Genomic DNA, 22,335 nt, shown 5'->3' with positions numbered 1-22,335 from the left:
TAGTGTCTACTCCATAAATATATGAATATGAATTTGCAGTGTTGCCAGTATATGTTACGATTCCCACTATTATTATTTTCTTATTATTTTGTACAGACTTGGATTGCTTGATTTTTATAATTTCTCTCCATGTTATCATAGTTCTTGATACTAAAATAATTGCATGCTCAAAACACAACTGTAGGCTGCCATAGAATTGCTCTAGAATTCTTGAAAATCTCAGGATCAGATTTCTCATGAGATTTAACCTCTAGTATAAATTATTTTCAATGCAGAAGTAGAAATTGATGTAGGCAGAGAACAGCCTCCTAACAAATTCTTCTCCTGTCTCCCAAATGTTCTGCACGGATTGGCACTTGAAGGGCCTGGGGGCAGGGGATATAAAATTGTATAACTTTATTCCAGCACTTCATGAAAATATATTTTAGCAAAGATGGTAAGATTTGGAATCAGCGGCATGTGAGTTGGTAGTTTGATTTTTAAAATTTTATGTTATACCACAATTTTTTCACAAAGTACCTTTAAAATATATTGTGGATAATTGTAAATTTAGTTATCTTAATATATATATATATATATATATATATATATATATATATATATGTCACAATCAGACACTTAAAAAAAGTCACAGTAGCTAATTCAATTGATAATTTCAAAGAGCTAAAAATTTTATCACGAGATAGTATAGTGGTCAAAATGACTTGTTTTACTTGAATGACCCATGAAGATCTCTCCATGAGCAGCAGACATTACAATTATCCTTGTAATGATCATATTTGGTAGGAATTGACTACACTTTCATTGTCAAAACTTATCTAACTTAAATCCAGACAGATAACTTATTTTTTTGCCCATTTTGTTTATTACCTATTTCTTACAGTGAATGAATGCACAAGTATAGGGAGCCATTTTTTAAAATTTAAATTCAATTTGCCAGCATATAGTACATCATTCTTTTCCGATGTAGTTTTCAATAATTTGTCAGTTTCATACAACACCCAGGGCTCATCCCATCATGTGCCCTCCTTAATGCCCATCACCCAGTTACCCCCCCCACCTCCCCTTCTGGGACCCTCAGAGAGTCTTTCAGATGCAAAAGATAAAGCCATAATAGCAGCAAAGGAGCCAAAGCAGAATAGCTCATCCAGTACCAAACTGGACTTTGAAACCACCGCAGCCAACATACTTCTAGTTACTTCATTTCTAGTGGAAAAGAACCAATTAACTGAGGAGCAGAGAGAATAGTATAGTAAAGGAACAATCTTCAAATTGAGATTCTGTGTCTAACACCCTGCAGTGGGATCTGAGGATGGCCTCTGTTCTGGGAGAATATAGTGAATTATGTATCCCCTTCCGTCGTTTACCTGCTCTGTATATGAACCAGCTCTCAGCTTACCACCCACTTCTCTCTGCACGAATTGTTTACAACACTCACTTTTCAGCCTAGTAAGTCCAGTGCATTCAATAAGATACACTCAAATCCTTTTATTTTTTATTTTTAAAATATTTTATTTATTTATTCATGAGAGACACAGAGAGAAGGTAGAGACATAGGCAGAGGGAGAAGCAGGCTCCCTGTGGGGATCCTGATGCAGGACTCCATCCCAGGACCCTGGGATCACGCCCTGAGCCAAAGGCAGATGCTCAACCCCTGAGCCACCCAGGCATCCCCACTCAAATCCTTTTAATGTAAAGGTAAATCTTGGCACCACCTAAAGTGGAGACAAAGCAAAACAAAAGGAAAATACCCTTGGGGAGCCTCTGTGAGTACTTTGGGCTCCTGGGAAGACTTGGGAGATGGAGAGTGTCCGTTACCTCGCCCTCACTTCTTTTCTCTTCTTTCTGCTCTATTGCACAATGATTAAAATAAAAGCCCTGCTATTTCATTTTACAATGGAGTTATAAAAGAACATGAACACCAGAAAGTGAAGATTATGGGGGTCACCCTAGAGTCTGCCCACCGCCCATTCTGCTGTGCCTTTTTCATGATTAGGACCTGGTAATAAATCCTTATGCTCAGATTTCTCTCTCCATTTCTGGAATGTGCACGCACACACCCTTAGGCACACTGACCACTGTTCATCATTTGGATTCCATATCCTTAGGGAGATGAATTAATTCAGAATTTTTTTTGTTGATCTCAACTTTCTATTTAACATACAGTTTTAAAAATTTGTTGTGTAATAAATGGTCTTAACCATGAAATACTTGTCAAGGACTTTGCAGAAGTAAGTGAATGAGATAAGATTCAGAGCACTTAAACTCTTTTTATAAAATGTTTACAGTGTCAACCTTGAAGGAGAGTTCTCCTGCCTATATACCACCCCCAAAGTGCAAAATCATGCTCTTCACTGCATAATTTTTTTCTTATTTTAGTAGTGTATGTAATTTGAAAAATTAAAATTAGACAACTTAGCTCATCACAAAGGATTTACAAATATGCTTTTTTATTCATGCTTTGAGTTATATTCTTATTTCACAAATATAGTTTAGGTAAATAATTCTTTTAGTGTGGGTTCTCAATCACCTTTTTACTTTTTTAGATCTTTATTACAAAACCAGAGGAAAAAGGCCTATTGAAAGTCACAAGAAGAAGATTCTGTTTGTATAACCTAGATTAAACAAAAGCTCCTTTGGGAAAAAAAAAGAAAACTCAAAAAAAATATTTTAAAGGTTAAGCAAGTTAGACAAGACTAGAATATTACACATGTATGCCAAGTATCACCATAACATGAACAATACTGAGCCAATTAGTAGATCTCTATAATGGAAGATAGTCACCTTTTGTTGTACTGATCTTTTTCTACATATGTTCTATAAACTTTGTTCTACATAATTGCACTGATTTTTTAATTAAACTGCTTGAACTGGGATCCCTGGGTGGTGCAGCGGTTTGGCGCCTGCCTTTGGCCCAGGGGGCGATCCTGGAGACCTGGGATCGAATCCCACATCGGGCTTCCGGTGCATGGAGCCTGCTTCTCCCTCTGCCTATGTCTCTGCCTCTCTCTCTTTCTCTCTCTGTGACTATCATAAATAAATAAAAAAAATAAAAAAATAAAATAAAAAAATAAACTGCTTGAACTGATTGCTCTGATAATCAGTAGTGATTGTAATCAGTGAAATTAAGATAATCACATTAGCACAAAATACTGGATTTTTTGCACATGCACACTCACACTCACTCTATTTCCAGAGTGTTCCTTCATTTCTGCCTATGGCCACCTGTGTTTAGACTTGCTGATGGGATGTCCAAGTCTTCAACTTCCCCGCACTGTCATCAGGTGGTTCTCTGCCTGGCTCAACTACTGTAACATTTTATATCCCTTCTATCTCTGTATCTCATTGCTTCCTTGATGTTGTCTGAGTCATTTATTTCTGTAGGGATGTCACTTGTTTGTTCTCTTTCAACTGCCTCTCTCATCCCTTAATCTTCTGGCTGGCTGCCTATCTTCGCTGTCAGCCGTACCTTGGACTATGGCTTCCAGTGCATTAACGACTTCAAAGGGGCTAAGTCTTTTTGATCCAATGAAAATAAAAATCTGTCTTTTTCTTAGTTTGGGGCTTCAGTGTTTTTTATTATTATACATAGCAGAATCTTACAGAAATGTTTATTGTAAATCCTTTTTTTCATAACCTTGAGTATATGATAGTCATCTAAATTTTTTTTTTGATGATTAGAAAAATACAAGATTCTAGTCTAGTACACAAATGAAACTTGTCAAAACTTCAGCAGCTAACGTCTGAATGCAGCAGATAAACTTGGACGCCGTGATGAGCATTATGTGGGCCAGGCTGAAAGTATGAACGTTGTTTGAATAATTATTATAAAATGGTGTTTGTTACAACTGACCATATGATAACTTACAATCTGACAAAAATGAGATAGGATTATCTAACAGATGGGCTAGATAATGTGTTAATTTGGAATCAATAAATCAATCTGTAGCATTATTTTTTGGATAACTTGAGGTAGGGAAGGGGGGACAGGTTTTATCAGACTTTCTCACAGGTCTTTTTCAAAGTGTGCGTTTCCTCCAGCTGTGGGTTTTTGTGTGTGGTGTTATGCAAGGCATGGCACCAGTAGTACTAGTCCTCTGTAGTAGGAAGAGCAGGAGGCCACAGAGCTTTTCTTTTCATGCCGTGGGCTCAATCAAGTGCCTGCCAGTTTTCTAAGCTTAATGTAAAAACATGCATTTGAATATAGTTAGGTGTTCAACTGATTTCCAGAAGGCCAAAATCTTCCAAAGATAGATGAAGTACTTATGGTACGTAAGTTCCTATCTTAAAGTTGGCCGTGACCAGCCCTATGTTGGTGGACACAACAACATCACAGTGACCAGAGGTGAACTCACTGTACTTTTGTGTTAATAACGAATTAATGTTTGCAATATATAGCATTTCTGAAAAGATTGAAAATATCTCTTGGAATTCTGCTGTTGTTGTTGTTGTTGTTAAAGGAAATGCTATATAAGCAATAACCTAGCCCCCAAAGACACATTCTTAGAAAGGTGTGACGGTGGCACGGGGCGGGGGAGGGGGAGCATGGGAGGAGTTTCTGTTCCAGTATCTGCTCTTCACATTGCTAAGGATCAAAGCCCTGGTCACTGCTCATCTCTAACATAAATAAACATTTTTCCTTTTTCTTTTTTTAAAGATTTTATTTATTTATTCATAGGAGACATAGAGAGAGAGGCAGAGACATAGGCAGGGGGAGAAGCAGGCTCCCTGAAAGGAGCCTGGTGGAGGACTTGATCCCAGGACCCCAGGATCACGACCTGAGATGAGGGCAGGTACTCAACTACTGAGCCACCCAGGTGCCCCTATAATTAAACATTTTTCTCAGTCCTCAGTCCCCGTTCTTTTGTTTGTAAAATTATGATCCTTACTGTAATTGCAGGTTTTTACTAGTTTTAACGTGCCAAGGCATTTACAAATTACTATTTACATAAGCTTTTCAATGTGTTTTTTTTTTTATGTGTCCAAATCAGAGTCAAGCTCTAATGTCGACAACATCTAACTTGCAAAGTGTTGGTATAATTTTGTTTCCCACATGTTTTCAGGTAACTGATGAGCAGTGTAGGTTTTTGTCACCTAAATGACTGTGTGGCATGGGGAAGTGTTTGACTCTACTTCATTTATTCCTTTCAGAAAGGGTCCATTTTGGATGTGGTCTGCCAAATTTTTGCCTCTTGGGGTATGGTGTGAATAACAGAAGGAAAACCAGATAACAAGCATGATCTGGTTGGGTAGTGCAGAAAAGTACGGGGAGACAGAGAGAAACAGAGGGAGAGAGAGAGAGAGAGGGAGAGAGAGAGAGAGGGAGAGAGAGAAGAAGAGAGATCATTTGGATTTTGCGGTTTGTTTTTTATAAGCATCATTTTTCATCTTGAGTCCGGAGTGATGGAGGATGTCTTTTTTGGTAATCCCTGTCATTTACATCATCATCATCCCAATTTCTAGATAAACCGAAGTTTTGTTTTTATTTTGGGAAGGTTTGGATTGAAGACAGGTGACTTTTGTGGTCTACCCTAATAGTCGGTTTTATATTTGATAAATATCAACTGGCTGGAAAAAGACCCAAGCCTAGCACCCCTGTAACATATGTGAACTTTCAGGAAAGCATGGCACAAGACCTCAGTTTAGAGGCTGACCAGGTGACACCTCAGGAAGTGCCCCTTTCAGGACAGAAACAGATTTATTTTTAGTGTCCCTCAGCTGATTGAAAGGCACCGCTTCCCATGACAACATTTTGAAATATCCCTGAAGCTTAACTCATTTTATCCTTGATTCTGACTTTTTGGGGCTTCTCTTCACATTTAATAATGACTTTTTAAAATGATTGATTGATTGATTTGGGAGAGAGAGAGGTCGATATTAAGGGCGGGGAGGAGGACAGAGAGAGAGGAAGAAACAGACTCCTCGCTGAGTGTGAAACCCAACTCTGGGCTTGATTTCATGACCCTGAGCTCAGGACCTGAGCCAAAATCAAGAGTTGGATGCTCAACCGGCCTGAGCCACCTAGTCACCCTGACATGTAATCATGAATTTTTAAACAAAGAACATCATGAATCAGGTGTAAATTTTCAATGCAGGATTAAGCTGAGTCAGACATGGACACCAGGAAAAGTTTGCTCTTTAGTGCCTGCTCTTTGAGGAATGATTTCCGTCATGCATGCCTTCTATTTCCTTGCTTTTTCATGAGACAGAAATTTCCTCGGCACCTCTGAGACTAACTGAGGTACTTGCTATTCATCAATGTAACTTAGCCAGTGGGCATAATATTGGATTTCTAAAAATGTTTAAGACACAAACTGAAAATTGGTTAATCAAAAATAAAGTATTCCCCACACAGGAACATTAAATACTGATTTAGTGCGGGTAGGGCAATTCTTCCATGTGAAGACCTAGCACCAACAGATAGATTTGTCTGGCGGCTTTTGTGGTCATGAGCATTCTGGAAAGGGGTGGGCTTGCTCGATTTTGCTGAATGCTGAAGCGTCTGGCAAGTACCGAAATTGGAATTGATAATTTCCTAAGGGGCAGCATTAATCTCTCTTCCTTAATGTGTCACACGGTACATATTTTTCTACATGAGCTCCTCTGGGGACAACAGTTATAAATGCTTAATGGGGCATATGTCTGAGTATAAAAAAGAAAAAAAAATGTACTGATTAATGAGACTCAAAAGGAAAGTAAGTGGTTGAAGTAGGACCAGGAAATTGTAGGGTTGGTCTAGGCACAAAAGGCTGTGGTGTATTTGAGGCCCCTTGAAAACAATGAGAACTGGTGTCCATGGTGCTGACCGGACTTGGACTAGCTCTATGGGACCAGAAACTAAATCTATGAATTCAAAACTATTCTCCAGATTGTTATTGGTGCCAAATGTGCATAAGTTTAGTGCATTGGTGAAAAAAAAAAATCTAAATAAACATTATGCAGGTAAGAAGGCTTAACTAATCCCCTAAGGTTGTTCCCTTTCTATCTCAGAATTATTGAACAGCACAAACAGGATTTAGATAAATAAAATTCCTTGACATTAGATTCTCTGTAAATACAGTTTTATAAAACATAATTATAAGAAAATGTGTGGGGTGGTCTCCCAGGTGGCTCAATAGGTTATGTGTGAGGCTCCGGACATTGTTTCAGTTCATATTGTGATCTCAGGGTTGTGAGATCGAGCTCCGTTGGGGGCTCCATGCTCAGCACAGAGTCTGCTTGGGATTCTCTGCCTCTGCCCCTCAGCTCTGCTCATGTACACTCCCTTAGTCTTTTGCTGTTTCTTACTCAAACAAATAAATTAAATCTTTAAAAAAATGTATGTGGCTTAAGTTTATAACACTCAAGACACCACAATAGGGGGGTTATGGCTTTTTAATTATAGTAAAATACATCCAAAATAAAACTTACCATTTTAATTATTTTAAAGTATATAATTCAGTGGCAGTTAACACATTCACAACACTGTGCATCCATTACCACCATCTAGTTCAGGATATTTTCTTTCTTTTCTTTTCTTTTCTTTTTTTCTTTTTGTTTAAGGTTTCATTTATTTATGAGAGAGAGGGAGAGAGAAAGAGAGCAAGTGCACAAGCAAGGGGAAGGGCAGAGGGAGAAGGAGAAGCAGAGTCCCTGCTAAGCGGAGAGCACCATGGGGGAGCCCGACACAAGGCTCAGTCCCACAACCCTGGGATCATAACATGAGCCGGAGTCAGATGCTTAACCAACTGAACCACCCAGGCACCCCTCGTTCCAGGACGTTTTCATCCCCCAAATGGAAACCATACCCATTAACAGCCACTCACCCGTAACCCCTTCTCCACTCTGACAACCACTGTCTGCTCTCTGTCTCCGTTTCTACCCCTGATATTTCAATTAAGTGAAATCACACAATATGCAGGCTGTTATCTGGTTTCTTTCACTTAACATAATGTTTTTAATGTTCATTCATGCTGTAGCATATAGTACTTCATTCCTTTTAATGACTGAATAATATTCCACCGTATAAATATAACATGCGTGGTTTATCTGTCAGTCCATTTAGGAACACTTGAGTTGTTTTCATCTTTTGGCTGTTGTGAATAACTCTGCTATGAACCTCATGAACAAGTATTTGTTTGAGTACCTCCTTTCAATTCTTTTGGATTTATACTAGGAGCAGGATTGTTAGCGTGGTAGACTGTGTGTCACATTTTAAAGAACCATTAAACTGTTTCCAGAGTCACTGAACCATTTTACTTTTCCACTTGCAATGTAAGTGGGTTCCAATTTCTCTACCTCCTTGCCAGTACTTATTTTGATTTGTAAAATTTATTGTAGTCATATTAGTGAGCATGAAATAGTACCATTGTGGTTTTATTTGATTTGTATTTCCCTAATGATTATGATGGGATTTTTCATGTGCTTGGTGGTCATTTTTCATGTGCTTGGTGGTCATTTGTATATCTTCTTTGGAGAAATGTCTATTCCAGTCTTTTAAAGTTTGTCCTCTGTATTTATGGGTCTGTTGGATTAATTTTTTTTATGTGTTATGAAGTTCAACTGTATTCTTTCGCATGTGGATAACCAGTTGTCCCAGTGAACATATTTGCTGAAGAGACTATTCCTTCCCCCATTGAATGATCAGGAACTCTCACTGAAAATCTGTTGAGCAGGGGTGACTTGGTGGTTCAGTCAGCTAAGCATCTGCCTTTGGCTCAGGTCATGATCCTGGGGTCCTGGGATTGAGCCCCACATCAGGCTTCCTGCTCAGTAGGGTGTCTGCTTCTCTCTTCTCTGTCTCCCGAAGAAGCCCTACTTGTATGCTCTCTCTCTCAAATAAAAAAAATAAAAAAAAATAGATAAAGAAAATCTGTTGAACATAGATGTGGGGGTTACAGGTTCTGGATTCTCAATTCCATTCCACTGGTCCGTACATTTATGCCAGGACCGCACCTTTTTTTTTTTTTTTTTTTAATCTATTTATTTGAGAGAGAGAAAAAGAGCACAAGCACAGGAGCTGGGGCAGAGACAGAGAGAGAAGCATACTCCCTGCTGAGCAGGAGCCAGACACAGGCCTCTGTCCCAGGACCCTGAGATCATGACCTGAACCAAAGTCAGAGGTTTATCTGACTGAGCCACCCGGATGCCCCTGTTTTGATTACTATAGCTTTGCAATAAGAAAAACAAAAAACAAACAAACAAACAAAAAAAAACAAGAAAGAAAAACAAACAAACAACTTTGCAATAAGATTTTAAATCAGAAAGTGTGAGGCATCCAACTTTCTTTTTTTCAGTTTCAGTTTGTTTTGGCTACTCAGAATCTCCTGTAATTCCATGCAAATTTTAGGATCAGCTTTTCCATTTTTACAGAAAAGGGCATTGAGGTTCTGATAGGGATATATCACAGCTTTTTGATATACAAAATGTCCTGTCTCTTGTCTCCTTTGCTCCCTTGGACAGGCATTTTTATTCTTTCTGCCAAAGAGTCATTATTACTTAATAACCAGCATTTCAAAATGTTAGTACTCATTATTTTTTACAATAATATAGCACATTTTTTATTTTATAATATTTTAGAATGAAATAAAACACATAATAAAATTGGCAATAAATGTGCAACTATGATTTATTAAAAGTGAACTTCATATAATCACCACTTAACAAAGTAGACCATTGCCTGTACCCCAAGAAAGCATGGTTGTTTTATCATTTGAAAAGTACTGTGGGGGATCCCTGGGTGGCGCAGCGGTTTGGCGCCTGCCTTTGGCCCAGGGCGCGATCCTGGAGACCCGGGATCGAGTCCCGCATCGGGCTCCCAGTGCATGGAGCCTGCTTCTCCCTCTGCCTGTGTCTCTGCCTCTCTCTCTCTCTCCGTGTGACTATCATAAATAAATAAAAAAAATTAAAAAAAAAAAGAAAAGTACTGTGATTTTCTGCATTGACCAAACAAAGGGGCAGTAACCATATCCAATAGATATAGAACTTCTATAGACCAATAAGAACAAAATACTGAAATATACCATAAAATATTGGGTAAAAGAGTGAGATTAGGACCCACAGAAGAGAATATCCCAATGACTAATAAATTTACCTAAAAATTCTCAAAATTGTAACTCATCAGCATGCTGCAAATTAAAACCTGTTGCCCATAAGTATGGCTCCATTAAATAGCCAATATTGATGAGAATGTGGAATAATGTGAAGACTAGTTATATTGCTGGTGGGAGTATAAAATGGTACAACTGCTTTTGAAAACTCTGACAATTTCTAAGAAATTCACATTTATACATACTCTGTGTCCCAGCAATTCCATGTCTAGGTATGTGCCTTATAAAAATGAATGCATTATTTTACAAAAAGACTTGTGCAAGAATTTTGTTAATAGCTGTATTCATGATTGACAATAACTGGAAACAAATCCCATGGTAGATATTTTGTTCTTACATCTATTATCTATTCTTGGATCAATGCTCAAGAGTTTTAATTGTGATAGATTTAATGTATGTGATACCTCTCCGTGTAATAATTCACTCTATTTTTAGCTCACTGAAGAATTAAAGCATTAAAAAAAATTGTTCAACCTTTCTGGTTGTCTCCAGGGAGTCAGTTGCTCCAAAATGTCTAGTCTGGCACAGAAAACTTTACTTCTATGAAATTTCACTCCCCCGCCCCAGTTTTTTAAAATAGGGCATGGAGCCCAACATGGGGCTTGAACTTACAACCCTGAGATCCAAGACCTGAGCTCAGATCAAGAGTTTGATGCTTAACTGACTGAAGCCATCCAGGTGCCTCTGAAATTTCACTTTTAAAATGAGTTAAAAATAATGAATATCTGTGATACAGTTGGAATTCACAAAATATCCTGCACTCAGTGTTTTGTCTGTCAGTTTACCTGGCAAAGAAGGCTGGAGGGGAAATAATGAAAGAATAAAAGACTACATCTACACAACCACCAATACATCAATGGATATTCTATGATGCTCTCTACATCTGTCTTCTGAGTTTATCTTTAGGTAGTGGTCAATGACAGATATACTCAGCTAGTTGTCTCCCCTTTGCTTTACATTTTTTTTTTAAAGATGAAATTGAAAAAAACTGGCTTGTGATGATTTTTTTTATTATTATGCAAGTAAAATTAAAGTAACAATTCTATTCATTGCTCATTGCTCATCGTGGTAAGGGAATGTTGATCCCCTTCACCTGTTTCTCTCATGTCTCCATCTCCCTTTGTCTTACTTTTAAAAGAGGGTAAATATTTGTTTTACCTTTTATTTCAAGTACACTACATTTTATTAACTTTGAGGAATGTTTGTATTATTCAGTTTCTGTTTTTACCATCCTCACACATAAACAGTATTCTAGATTAGCAGTAATATCAATGCTGTACCTCATTTTATTTATTTATTTATTTATTTATTTATTTATTTATTTTTTATTTTTTATTTATTTATGATAGTCACAGAGAGAGAGAGAGAGAGAGAGGCAGAGACATAGGCAGAGGGAGAAGTAGGCTCCATGCACCAGGAGCCTGACGTGGGATTCGATCCCGGGTCTCCAGGATCGCGCCCTGGGCCAAAGGCAGGCGCTGAGCCGCTGCGCCACCCAGGGATCCCTGTACCTTATTTTATTTATCACTTTTTGAAAATGAATCAAAATTTTTTTTGAAAATGAATCAATTTTTTGAAGCTAAGGCTACATCTAAAATTTGAAATATAAGAAAAAAACATTTTAAAGTTATGTAAGATAAATTGACGGTGGATTAGAGAGAGAGAGTAACAAGTGAAGCATGTGTTTATATTGTGTGCATTCTAGATTTACTTTTCCTACATCTAGGTGTGAAGAAATACGATGCAGTTAAATATGTGTTGTTTAAAACTGTCACTTTGGGTCTGTTGTGGACTATTTAGAGAGTTAATGATTTAGGATTGGTTTAGGAACACTGGCCACACCTGATCCCTCTGGGGCATATACATCCCAATAATACATGTTAGAAATTCTGTAGAACAGGTGAGTTTGTAGAAGCACTTTTTTGAATATCTTTTCAGCTCTGGGCCAGTGAAGGCCTTGAAGTGGGGAGGGAGGGAATGAGTTACAAGCAACATTTAAAGAGAGAAACAGCAAATAATTTTCTGAGAGATTCAGGATATCCAGGCAGTGATTCAAGAAGAACTACAGATCCCTCTACTGTGTAATACCTTCTTGTCTGTGTTCTGTCTTCACCTATGGGTACCTGTGAGATTGTAAACTGTACGAAGGCAGGATTTTTTTCTATTTTTTTCTCTGCTGCAGCTCCAACTCCTAAAGCAGTGCGTAGCACAGAAAAGGCACTCACTGGATATTTGTTGCATTTGCAGCTGCTCCAGTGGACTGGGTGGGGATCCGCATCAACTTGGCCACGGGAGTCCTGGAGCTCAGTCTCACAACTTTCAGATTTTAGGTAGATCCAGTTTTAACCAAGTTGAGTAGAAAGCCGAACTCTTCAGCTAATTGCAAACTAAAAAAGGCAAAAAACAAAAAACTCATTGCAAAGTGATATAAAATTGGCCTTCGCTCCCTGAAGCCTGGTAGGTCAGCGGGACTTGGGTGGGTCTCAGCACACATGATGACATGGTACCCCTAGCTGATGGGTCTGTAGTTCTCTTACGAAGTATGGAACCCTGATGGGGCCTTGACCCTGGGGCTCTCCTGTTCTAGGAGGGTGGCTGATAGCATCCCTGAATGGCCTGTTGATGCATATGGACCTGATCCAAATCTGAAAGCATCCATTTAAAGTGTTGACTGAGCAGCCCCCCTGAATACAGATCCCAGGCAGATCCTCACTGCAAGCTCCAACGCCAACAGGGATGGAAACAAGCTAACCAGCTCTTTGGATATTGATGTCCACTGCTTCTCACCCTTCCCAGTATTATAATCATCAAGGTGCTTTGACCTTAGAAACATATGGTCAGTTGGGCGTGTTCTTGACTGACTTATTTTAAGACCAGTGACAGAACAGGGTACGTATATATTTCTAAGTTATAGTAGCTGTTCTAAGCATCCTGAACCAAAATTCACCTTGGGTGGGCTTGACTAAATATGTATTTTTTGAGAATAAGTTGTGTGCTCCGAGCGATACAGCATTAGAGGCCAAATTCTCAATGCCAAATTAATGGGAAAGGATCTGACATGAGTTCTTAACTTTGCCACTAATTCTCTTGCTCAAAGCGAGATGTTTGAAGGTAATTTTCTGAGATGGTAAAATCCTAGCAGCTTTTCTCAAAATGAATTTTGGTGGCCATCTGCACCAGAGTTTCCTTTAGTGTTTGTTTCAAATGCATGGTTTCTGATCCCATTCCAGAACACTTGCATTGGAGTATCCGGAGGTGGCTGGGGCTTGATTCTTAAGGGAGGAGAAATAGCCCTTAAGGGTGCAAAGTTTTTCTTGGGGAAGACAAACATTAGCTTTACCATGGTTTGTTGCCCTTCATAGGACCACTGCATCTGAGGAGATGGACGGAATGTCTGTGGTATTACAGGTTTATGGTGGAGGTTGATGGGGAAGGGGTGATAATGAAAAGAAGTTTGAGAATCACTGAACTAGAAAAACCGATTTTAGGGGCACCTGGGTGGCTCAGCACCCAGCGTCTGCCTTTGGCTCAGGTCATGGTCTCAGAGTCCTGGGACTGAATTCTGTGTCGGGTTCCCTGCCCAGCTGGGAGTCTGCTTTTCTCTCTGCCGCTCCCTCTGCTTGTACTCACACTCTCTCACATAAATAAATATTATCTTTAGAAAAAAAAAAAGGAAAATCCGTTTTTAAAAAATCTTCATGTTCTTCTTAGACATCCTAAAATTTGGGTGCTACTTAGGGCAGGAAATTTGTATGGTAAGTGGGACTGTAGTGCAGATAGACATTTCTGTGGTGTTAATAATATAATCTGTCTGTTCCTTCTTGCTGCTTCCCTTCTTTATTGCCATAATGATAAGATAAGCCTTTTAAAGCATCTCTTAGAAGATCATCAATTGTTATGGAAATTCTCCCATCTACATTTTTGGAAGTCTTTGCATTGAGGTTTCAGTTATCGTTTCAGGGAGAAAGGAGCCCGCCTTGGGTTTTTTGTTGTTATTTGTTGTAACTTTTTTTTTTTTTTTTTGAAATTAAATCAAATTTACAGGAAAGGTGAGCAAACAAAACAAAGTACTCCCGTACACCCTTCAACGAGGTGTACCACTTGCTGACATTTTGCCACCCATCCGTTATCCTTTCCTCTCTCTGGAAAATGCCTTTGCAGGGCTTAAAACAGGGCTTAAATCTTAGAACAGATTTAGAACCCCTGGTTATGCTGTGTTTCGCTTGTCCTTCCCTGTATTGATCTTAACTGTGAAATCTTTGTGAATATAGACCCACAATCATCATGAGAAACACATGAGCATCATCAAGGGCTGTGTAGCCAGATATCCATGTGGGTTCCTAGGGTCCCCAAAGCAGTTACTGTCACCAAGTTGCTCAGTGTGCTGTGTGATATCATCACAGACAAATCATGGTTATGTCCAGAGACTCCATATGAGGACCAATTACCTGCTGGACTCTTGGGGTTGGTTATTGTTGGTGATGGTCGGGACTTTCAGTGGGGGCAGCTGCATATTCTATGAAAGCTCCTTAGCAAGTTTTCTGGCGTATTTTCATCCATTTTCTAACCCCAATAGCTGAAGATTTAGAGACTGTTTCTTTTTAAATATCAAATCATGCCCCCTACACAGACTTCTCAGTGGAGCTCTGTGGCAGCTTGATGATGAAGCCACAAATATACAAGAAATGCTGAATCAGTTCCAAGCAGTGACACTATAAAAGGAAACCTCAGCTTCATTACTCTGGTTCCCAGATGGCTGTTTTTCTTTTCCTGCGGATTTTATTGTCACTGAAAGACTTGGAGTAGCACTGACATTTTACTCGACTGGCAATTCACATCTTGTTATTCCAAGGTTGCTACAAACCTGGAACTTTTAGGGGAAAGTATTTTAACCTACATTTGGGCAGTTTTAATCAGAAGGCATTAAAATGGATTTTCATTCCTCTTGTGATTTTTTTTTCCTTTTGTGATCTTAAAGTTTCTCTACCCCAATGCTTATCTTGAGAATCCTTGGAGTCTTGCTGACCACACTGAGTTCTACATCTACCAGCTTACCGTGGCTTGGGGGCAACACAAAATCTATCAGTCTCAGTATCTTTCTCTTGGAAACAATGATAAGATCTGCATCATGGAGTTGGGAGAATTAAAGTAATTCTTATAAATCTAATTTACAGCCCAAGCACTTAGCAAAGTGCTCAGTGTGTGTTAGTTAGCGTTGGAAAAATGTGCCTGATATAGGAAATGTTGAGATATGGAGCCAATGGCCAAGAATTTTTGAGATGTCTTAGGTGCAAAGAGCTGGTTTTATTACAGCAGGGGGACAGTAGCCGTGGGCAAAAGAGCTGCCTTGGAGTCATGAGGGGTGACTGATTGTATACTTTCAAGTTGGGAGGGGGTTAGGGGGAGCATAAGACTCTAAGGGATTTTGGAAGCAAGGTTTCCAGGACCCTGAGGGGACTAGCTGTTGTTAGGAAAAAGCCATTTATTACTGTCTAATAAAACCTTAGTCATGAGATCCTTCAGATGTTTATCAGTAGACCGTATGCTTGGGGGATCATCGCTGACATATATCTTAGAAGGGGGGTGTAGAGATAAAAGAAATTTCCAAAGGATTTTTACATGTTAGAGTAGATTTACAGAATCCTGGAGGTTGGGATAATGTTAAGCTAAGGTTGCTGTTTGCCCTGAGCAAAGTGTCAACATGAGGCAGCCGAGCTCCTAGAGGAAGGTCACTGCCTGTAGCAAGGACCTGTCAGTGGTCTGGAAGTAGTAAGGAAGTTTAATGTTTCTTTTGCCTTTGCTTCCCACATCATACTGTCTTCTTTTTTCAAAATTCTCTGTTATGAATGAATTATTATGCAAATGGCATTTTCATTATGTCTTTACATCTAGCTACTTCACAATGTCCAGTTTTAACCCTCAGTAGAGACATAGAATTTAATTTAGCTCACTCTACAGCTTGTGTGTGTGTTTATATGAAAAACATTCCTTGATTTTGTCAAGAGCTGATTTTGTCTGCTTCTTGAGTGCCCACCATGGTGTCCAGCGGCAACCCCTTTAGCATGTAGTCTGTGGTTCTGACTTAGTTCTATCTGATAATGTAAACAGCCCTTGGGGAAAACAGCCCTTTTATCTAGGGAAAAAAAAAATATGCTCAAATTGTCACCACTTCTTTCTTCCTTGGGTTGATGGGTGGCCCAATTAAGAGGAGTGGGACTTACTTACTGTGGTAAGTTCTGGAGTTCTTGGGGGTAGTGTCCTTCTCAGTCCTAAACATTCTTGGACATGTTCCTTATCGACCTCAGGCTACTCTCTGTAGAGTGTTGACCTTGCCCTTCCAGCCCCTGAGAGCCAATTGTTAAAATTTCAGGAATTTGTCAGTTGGTTGTGAAACAGTTAAATAAATTCTATGGTAAAAATTAAAGTACAATTAGGTAGATTGTAATAAAGAGTAATACTCACAGTGCACTTGGTGGCTTAGTCAGTAAAGCGTCTGCCTTGAGCTTGGGTCATGATCTCAGGGCTCTGGGACCAAGCCCCACATCAGGTTCCCTGCTCTATGGGGAGTCTGCTTCTCCCTCTCCCCTATCCCACCACTTATTCTCTGTCTTGCATGCTCTCTCTCTCTCTCTCTCTCTCTCTCTCTCAAATAAATCAAATAAAGCATTTAAAAAAAGAATAATACTCAAGATTTATCACTTCCTAATTAGTTTACTGCATTTTTCTCTCATGCCCTTGAAGGTCACATGCATGTCTTCTTTTCTCAACCCTGGGTTCAGTGACATCACATTGGTAGCTTGAGATAGGAGAATCACACCATGAAAGTTGGCTTGATTTATTGTCTTATGCCTTGTCTAGAGTTAAGTTTTGGAGGACACGTTCATTCAGGCCTAAACTTAACAAATGTGTTATATTGGAACCAAAAATGTGATACAAATGTAATATGATACATTGTTCAAAAACCATTATCTTACTTCCACAGATGTCCCTCCGGTCCTTGATAAATGGGCAATATCTGACATGCTTCATTGTTTCATTTTCATCTTACTCAGGAGCCAGCAAACTTTCTGTAAAGGGCCAGATGATAGCTATGTTAAGCTTCTTGGGCCACATAAAGTCCATGTTGCTCATTCTTCTTAGATTTTTGGTTGTTCTTTATTGCTTCTTTTTCTTACACACCCTTTATAAGTGTAAAAATCATTATTAGTTCAGACGCTGTATAAATTCCACAGCTTGATTTGGCCTGCCAGTCAGAGTTTGCTCACCTCTGGCTCTACTCATTAATGTGTGAAAATATCTACCAAAATGTCAAGGTCACATGCACTAATTGTAACCACAGATTGGCTGTGGATATAAGAGTTTAACAAAAATCATCAATAGTATTCTGTGAGAATCAGTTGGCTCTATGGCACTTACAAGACTGAGTATTATATATTTATTTGTAAATTGTGGGCTCTACAGCCTTTATATCAATAAAATGTGTAATAAACTCATCAGGGCATATCTATTTATCCATCTATCCATCCCTCTGTCCATCCATCTAAGACATCTAGATCTCCATCATCCTGGAGCATTCACCAGCATACCACTGTGGCTCCCCCTCCTCCTGTAATCACCCATCCATGTTTTGCATCTTACAAACTGGTGGTTTCCCTAGACATGGGGCTGGTGCTCCATAGACCCCTCTCTTTGCCGTGTGGCACCCACTCTGCCCCAGCCTGCTTAGTCTGTCCCGTGCCCTCAACAACAAAGCTCTGCACCTGCACTGCAGTGGTTCCTACACCCCACTGCCTGATCCTGAGTCTGTATTCAGAATTTAAACAGATGGTGGGAGCAAGAGACTCCTTCTAGGCTTTGTGTTGCCCCCTCCCTTGTCTTAGCTCAGCTGCTATAACAAAGATGCTACAGATGGGGGTTTAAGCAACAGACACCTATTTTCTCACTGTTTTGGAGGCTAGAAGTCTAAGATCAAGGTGCTGGTGGATTTGGTCTCTGAGGACGGTCTGCTTCCTGGTTTACAGATGGCCTCCTTCCCATGTCCTCATGGGACAGACAGAGTGAGCTGTGGTCTCTTCATCCCCATACAAGGCAGCCAATCCCACCAGAAGGTCTCTATTCACATTACATACCTCATTCTATCTAATTATCCCTCCAAGGGTCCCACTCCTGATACCATCTCCTTGGGGATTAGGCTTCAACACAGGAATTTGGGAAGGACACAAATATTCAGTCCATAACAGTAAGGTAATGAGTCTTTTCCTCCTTTGTTGGAAACCCTGTGATCCACTTTGTTGCCCCCAACACGGTGTCCGCGTCCTGTAGTGTGATGTACCGTCCCCTCCATGACCCAGTCCTCTGAACCATAATCAGTGTTCCCATCCTCGCACTCATCATTCTTCATTGCCTTCTGCATTGAAGGCAATGCCTTCTCCACCCCTTTTGTGTTTGATTTATTACACACTCCTCCTCCAAGTGAATTCTGCTAAATCTGTGTTGTTTATATCCTACACTTATATTCAGCTTTTAAAAATCAGAGGGTTGGAAAAAAAAAAAAATCAGAGGGTTGGGATGCCTGCCTGGCTCAGTACTTGAGCATCTGCCTTTGGTTCAGGGTGTGATCCTGGGGTCCTGGGACTGATTCCTGCATCAGGCTCCTCACAGGGAGCCTGCTTCTCCTTCTGCCTATATCTCTGCCTCTCTGTGTGTCTCTCATGAATAAATAAATAAAATCTTAAAAAATCAGGATCAGTAGTTGAGCATCTGCCTTTGGCTCACATTGTGATCCTGGGGTCCTGGGATCGAGTCCCACATTGGGATCCTTGCCGGGAGCCTGCTTTTCCCTCCAGTTATGTCTCTGTCTCCCTCTGTGTGTCTCTCATGAGTAAATGGGTAAAATCTTTAAAAAATTAAAAATCAGAGTTTTGAGAAAATTTAGAATAAACCTTAAGTTACAGATTCTAGGATATATTATTACAGGGTTTTGTGACAGAGTAATTATACTAGTAGAAATTGTTTGGAGCACCAGGAAGCATGACCAACATCTGCACTGTTGGCTCATTCACTCCTGTGAAGCCCCCATGACAGGAGTCCAACGATTGTCTGTTATTCCACTGGCAGGAAACTGAGATGCAGAGAAATCAATAGCTCTTCCAGTGTAGCCAGGCCTTGTGGCCAAATCTGTGGAAGCCCAAGACAAGTGTATCATGACTCCTATTATGTATAATTCACTACACATGTGCATGGTGTATTGTACAAAAATCTGACAGCAGGGGCACCTGGTTGGTGCATTTGGTTGAATGTCTTAACTCCTTATTTCCGTTTAGGTCATGATCTCAGGGTCGTGAGATTGTGCCCCACCTTGGGCTCTGCCCTTCCCACTGCTCTCTCTCTTTTTCAAATAAATGAATACATCTTTTTAAAAAATCTGAGCATTTTATGAATTTGTGCTAATAAAATCTGCTTCATATTCTATTTGTAGTGCAGGTGTTTTTCTATTAAAAAAAAAAAAAACTCCAAAGCCCTGTATTGATATTAGTTAATTCAAGATGAATAATTTCACTTGCTAATAAAATAAACATTTGGGTCAAAGTGCTATTTATCTTCTGAGGAAACCATCGGTAAATATATTTAATTAACTTTCTGTTGTTGACAATGGACTTTTCAAGATTAAGGGCGAAAAGTATATGAGGGAGCAGAAGTGGGTCCGTTTATTATACGTGTGCACGGAGAGAACCAGGAATGGGAGGGAGAAGGGGCATCTGCAAACCACACAGCAGGACAGCTCCTAGAAATACAGCAAGGTCAAGAAAGACAAAGAAGGACTTACCTTCCTGGAAGTTCTCCTGATGGCCAAGGGGCGAGACGCCCAAGTAAGCAAATGGAGGCACCACAACATACCAGGTTACCCTCGATTCTGTAAGATTACTGTCTTTGAGGGGATCCCTGGGTGGCTCAGTGGTTTGGCTCCTGCCTTTGGCCCAGGGTGCGATCCTGGAGTACCGGGATCGAGTCCCACGTCGGGCTCCCGGCATGGAGCCTGCTTCTCCCTCTGCCTGTGTGTCTCTGCCTTTCTCTCTCTATGTCTATCATAAATCAATCAATCAATCAATCAATCTTAAAAAAAAGATTACTGTCTTTGAGAATTTTTTTTTTAAGATTTCATTTATTTATTCATAGAGACAAATTAGACTCCTTCAGTGAGGCAGGAGTTTGAGCCATTCCATTCAGGTCTGTGTTTTAATGGAAAAAAGAGTCACTGTTGCTTTAATTATAGTTTTTGTGGAAAATGCATGAATGGCTTTTTATTGAGACTCTGATACTGCTATTAACTGCAGAAACTACGATGGTGCTCTGGGGAATTGATGAGCATTTTTTTTGAGGCCTGTCCTGGAACTAGTGGTGAGGAGCATAGAATATAACAATCTCTTCCTGCTGGTGGCATTCCTTGTTATAATGGATTCACCTTTGCTGTCCAAATGGAAACACAGGTCATCTTCCAACTGTGCATTTATTCTGATAATTGGCATGTATTTTGACCTATTGGGCCTTATTAATTTAGAGTGAAATGGCTTTGTCCCACTGTCTTTCTTGAGAATGGTGGACACATTGCCTAGAGGCCATTGTATGATGGGATGTTTAATGTCCAAAGAATAAACTTTAAGTTGGTGGGTCTTAGTGAGATTTAAAAAAATGAAAGATAAGTGAACCAATGCTTCCATGAACCTCTGAAGTATTTTTTTTTTTTTTTTACTATTTTGCCCTACAAAGGATAGACAAACTAGACACTTTGAAACAATAAACGGTAAGAATGTGCTCCCCTTTCTGAATGCTTTGTGCAGCTGTAATAGGAAATTACATGGACAGACTGAGTTACAAGTGTGGGTATGAAGACAAACGCCACTGATCACATATACAGCAAGAAAGGTCAGAGGGTGGTTAATGTGTCTGCATTGGCTTTGACGGCAGTTTGCATTTGAGATATATTAATGAAAGGCTCGGGTTTGGGTTCCCGGGGTGGGCGAAGCACATACTCTAATTGCCTTCCGTTTTGATCTTTCAGCACTCCGGCTCCTGAAGGAGGGCGCGGATCCGCACACCCCTGTCTCCTCAGGAGGGTCCCTGCTGCATCTGGTGAGAACCCTTGACTGGGGCCGGCCAGAGAGGAGAATCAGTTCTGGGCTCAAAACTCAAGAGCTAAATGATCATCAAAACATGATGCTTTCAAATGATCAGGCTTGGATAACGAGCTGCAGTATTTACTAGTTGCTATGCTGGAGTTTGTAATTAATCTTTAACAAATGGAGTTAGAACTTCTGCCCTAAAGAAGAATCTTTTGAAAATGAAGCAAGTGAATTAAAAAATAAATAATTGCATAAGCGAGAAAACACTGTATTAGGCTCATGTGCCAGAAATTTTTACTGATAAAAGCCTTCTATTAAATTTTTAACTGAACCAGTAAAAGATGATCAGGAGAGAATTAGATCACATGACAGCTGCTTTTGGTCTTTTCTTTTCACATGTAACGTCATGCACATTTACTACTTTTGTGAAGTTTGAGGAGATGCTTAAGCTCACTGGGGTTCATTTTTCCCATCTGTGAAATGGGAATATGATCCTGGCTATTGTACTCAGAGTATTTATTGTGATGTATATACCTCACAGCATGCATTGTGATGATCAGATAGATATGAAAATAACTTCTAAGCTGTAAAGTGTCTTTGGTATGTTAGATATTGATCAATATATATGTTATAGTGTATGATTTATGATGCATTTGATATAAATTAATTTTTTATTCACCATAGCTCTGTGTGGTTGGGAATATGCCTGTGTGACTTTCCTAGTTAGAAACTGAGAAACAGAAGTATTGAAACAATTTGGCCAGGTTCACATAGTAACAGACAGTATATAGAGAGCTTTAGCTCTGGCCTCCGAGGACACATGCAGTGTTCTTGCCACATATATTCCCCAGTGATACCTGCAAGGTGCTCATTGAAGTTTTCAGAGAACACACTGTCATTCTAATTTGACTAACTAGAAGACCGACCTTTTCTGTAAAAAAAAAAAAAAAAAAAAAAATCATGTGAATTTATTGTTAATATTGCCAAAAATGTGTTATTATTGAGCATGTGTGTGTTTGAGAGAGAGACACACACATCCCCACTGCTTTATATATAAAATGCGTTTGCCTGTAATGAGCACATAAAAGTGCATCTTAGCAGTCGACAAGTCAGTGCTTGCTTTCTGG

General features: G+C 39.6%; 1 protein-coding gene and 1 long non-coding RNA gene across 3 annotated transcripts in view; one reads left to right on the top strand and one right to left on the bottom strand.

Moving 5' to 3' along the window:
* MYO16 (myosin XVI) overlaps positions 1–22,335 on the top strand; it is a 594,113-nt gene that overhangs the window by 166,983 nt on the left and 404,795 nt on the right. For both annotated transcript variants that reach the window (XM_077854971.1, XM_077854970.1), the window contains exon 3: positions 21,148–21,218. In XM_077854971.1, coding sequence (XP_077711097.1) covers positions 21,148–21,218 — 71 coding nt within the window. The remainder of the gene's footprint in view (positions 1–21,147; positions 21,219–22,335) is intronic.
* LOC144287417 (uncharacterized) lies at positions 11,911–16,844 on the bottom strand. The gene is made up of 3 exons (XR_013355222.1): positions 16,551–16,844; positions 16,314–16,432; positions 11,911–12,475 (listed from the first exon to the last, which is right to left on the bottom strand). It is a non-coding gene; the product is annotated as an uncharacterized LOC144287417 (long non-coding RNA).

This window comes from Canis aureus, chromosome 17, assembly GCF_053574225.1.
Source record: "Canis aureus isolate CA01 chromosome 17, VMU_Caureus_v.1.0, whole genome shotgun sequence".
Taxonomy (NCBI): Eukaryota; Metazoa; Chordata; class Mammalia; order Carnivora; family Canidae; genus Canis; species Canis aureus.
Note: the sequence above shows the minus strand (reverse complement) of the source record. Positions and strands in the feature narration are given on the sequence as shown.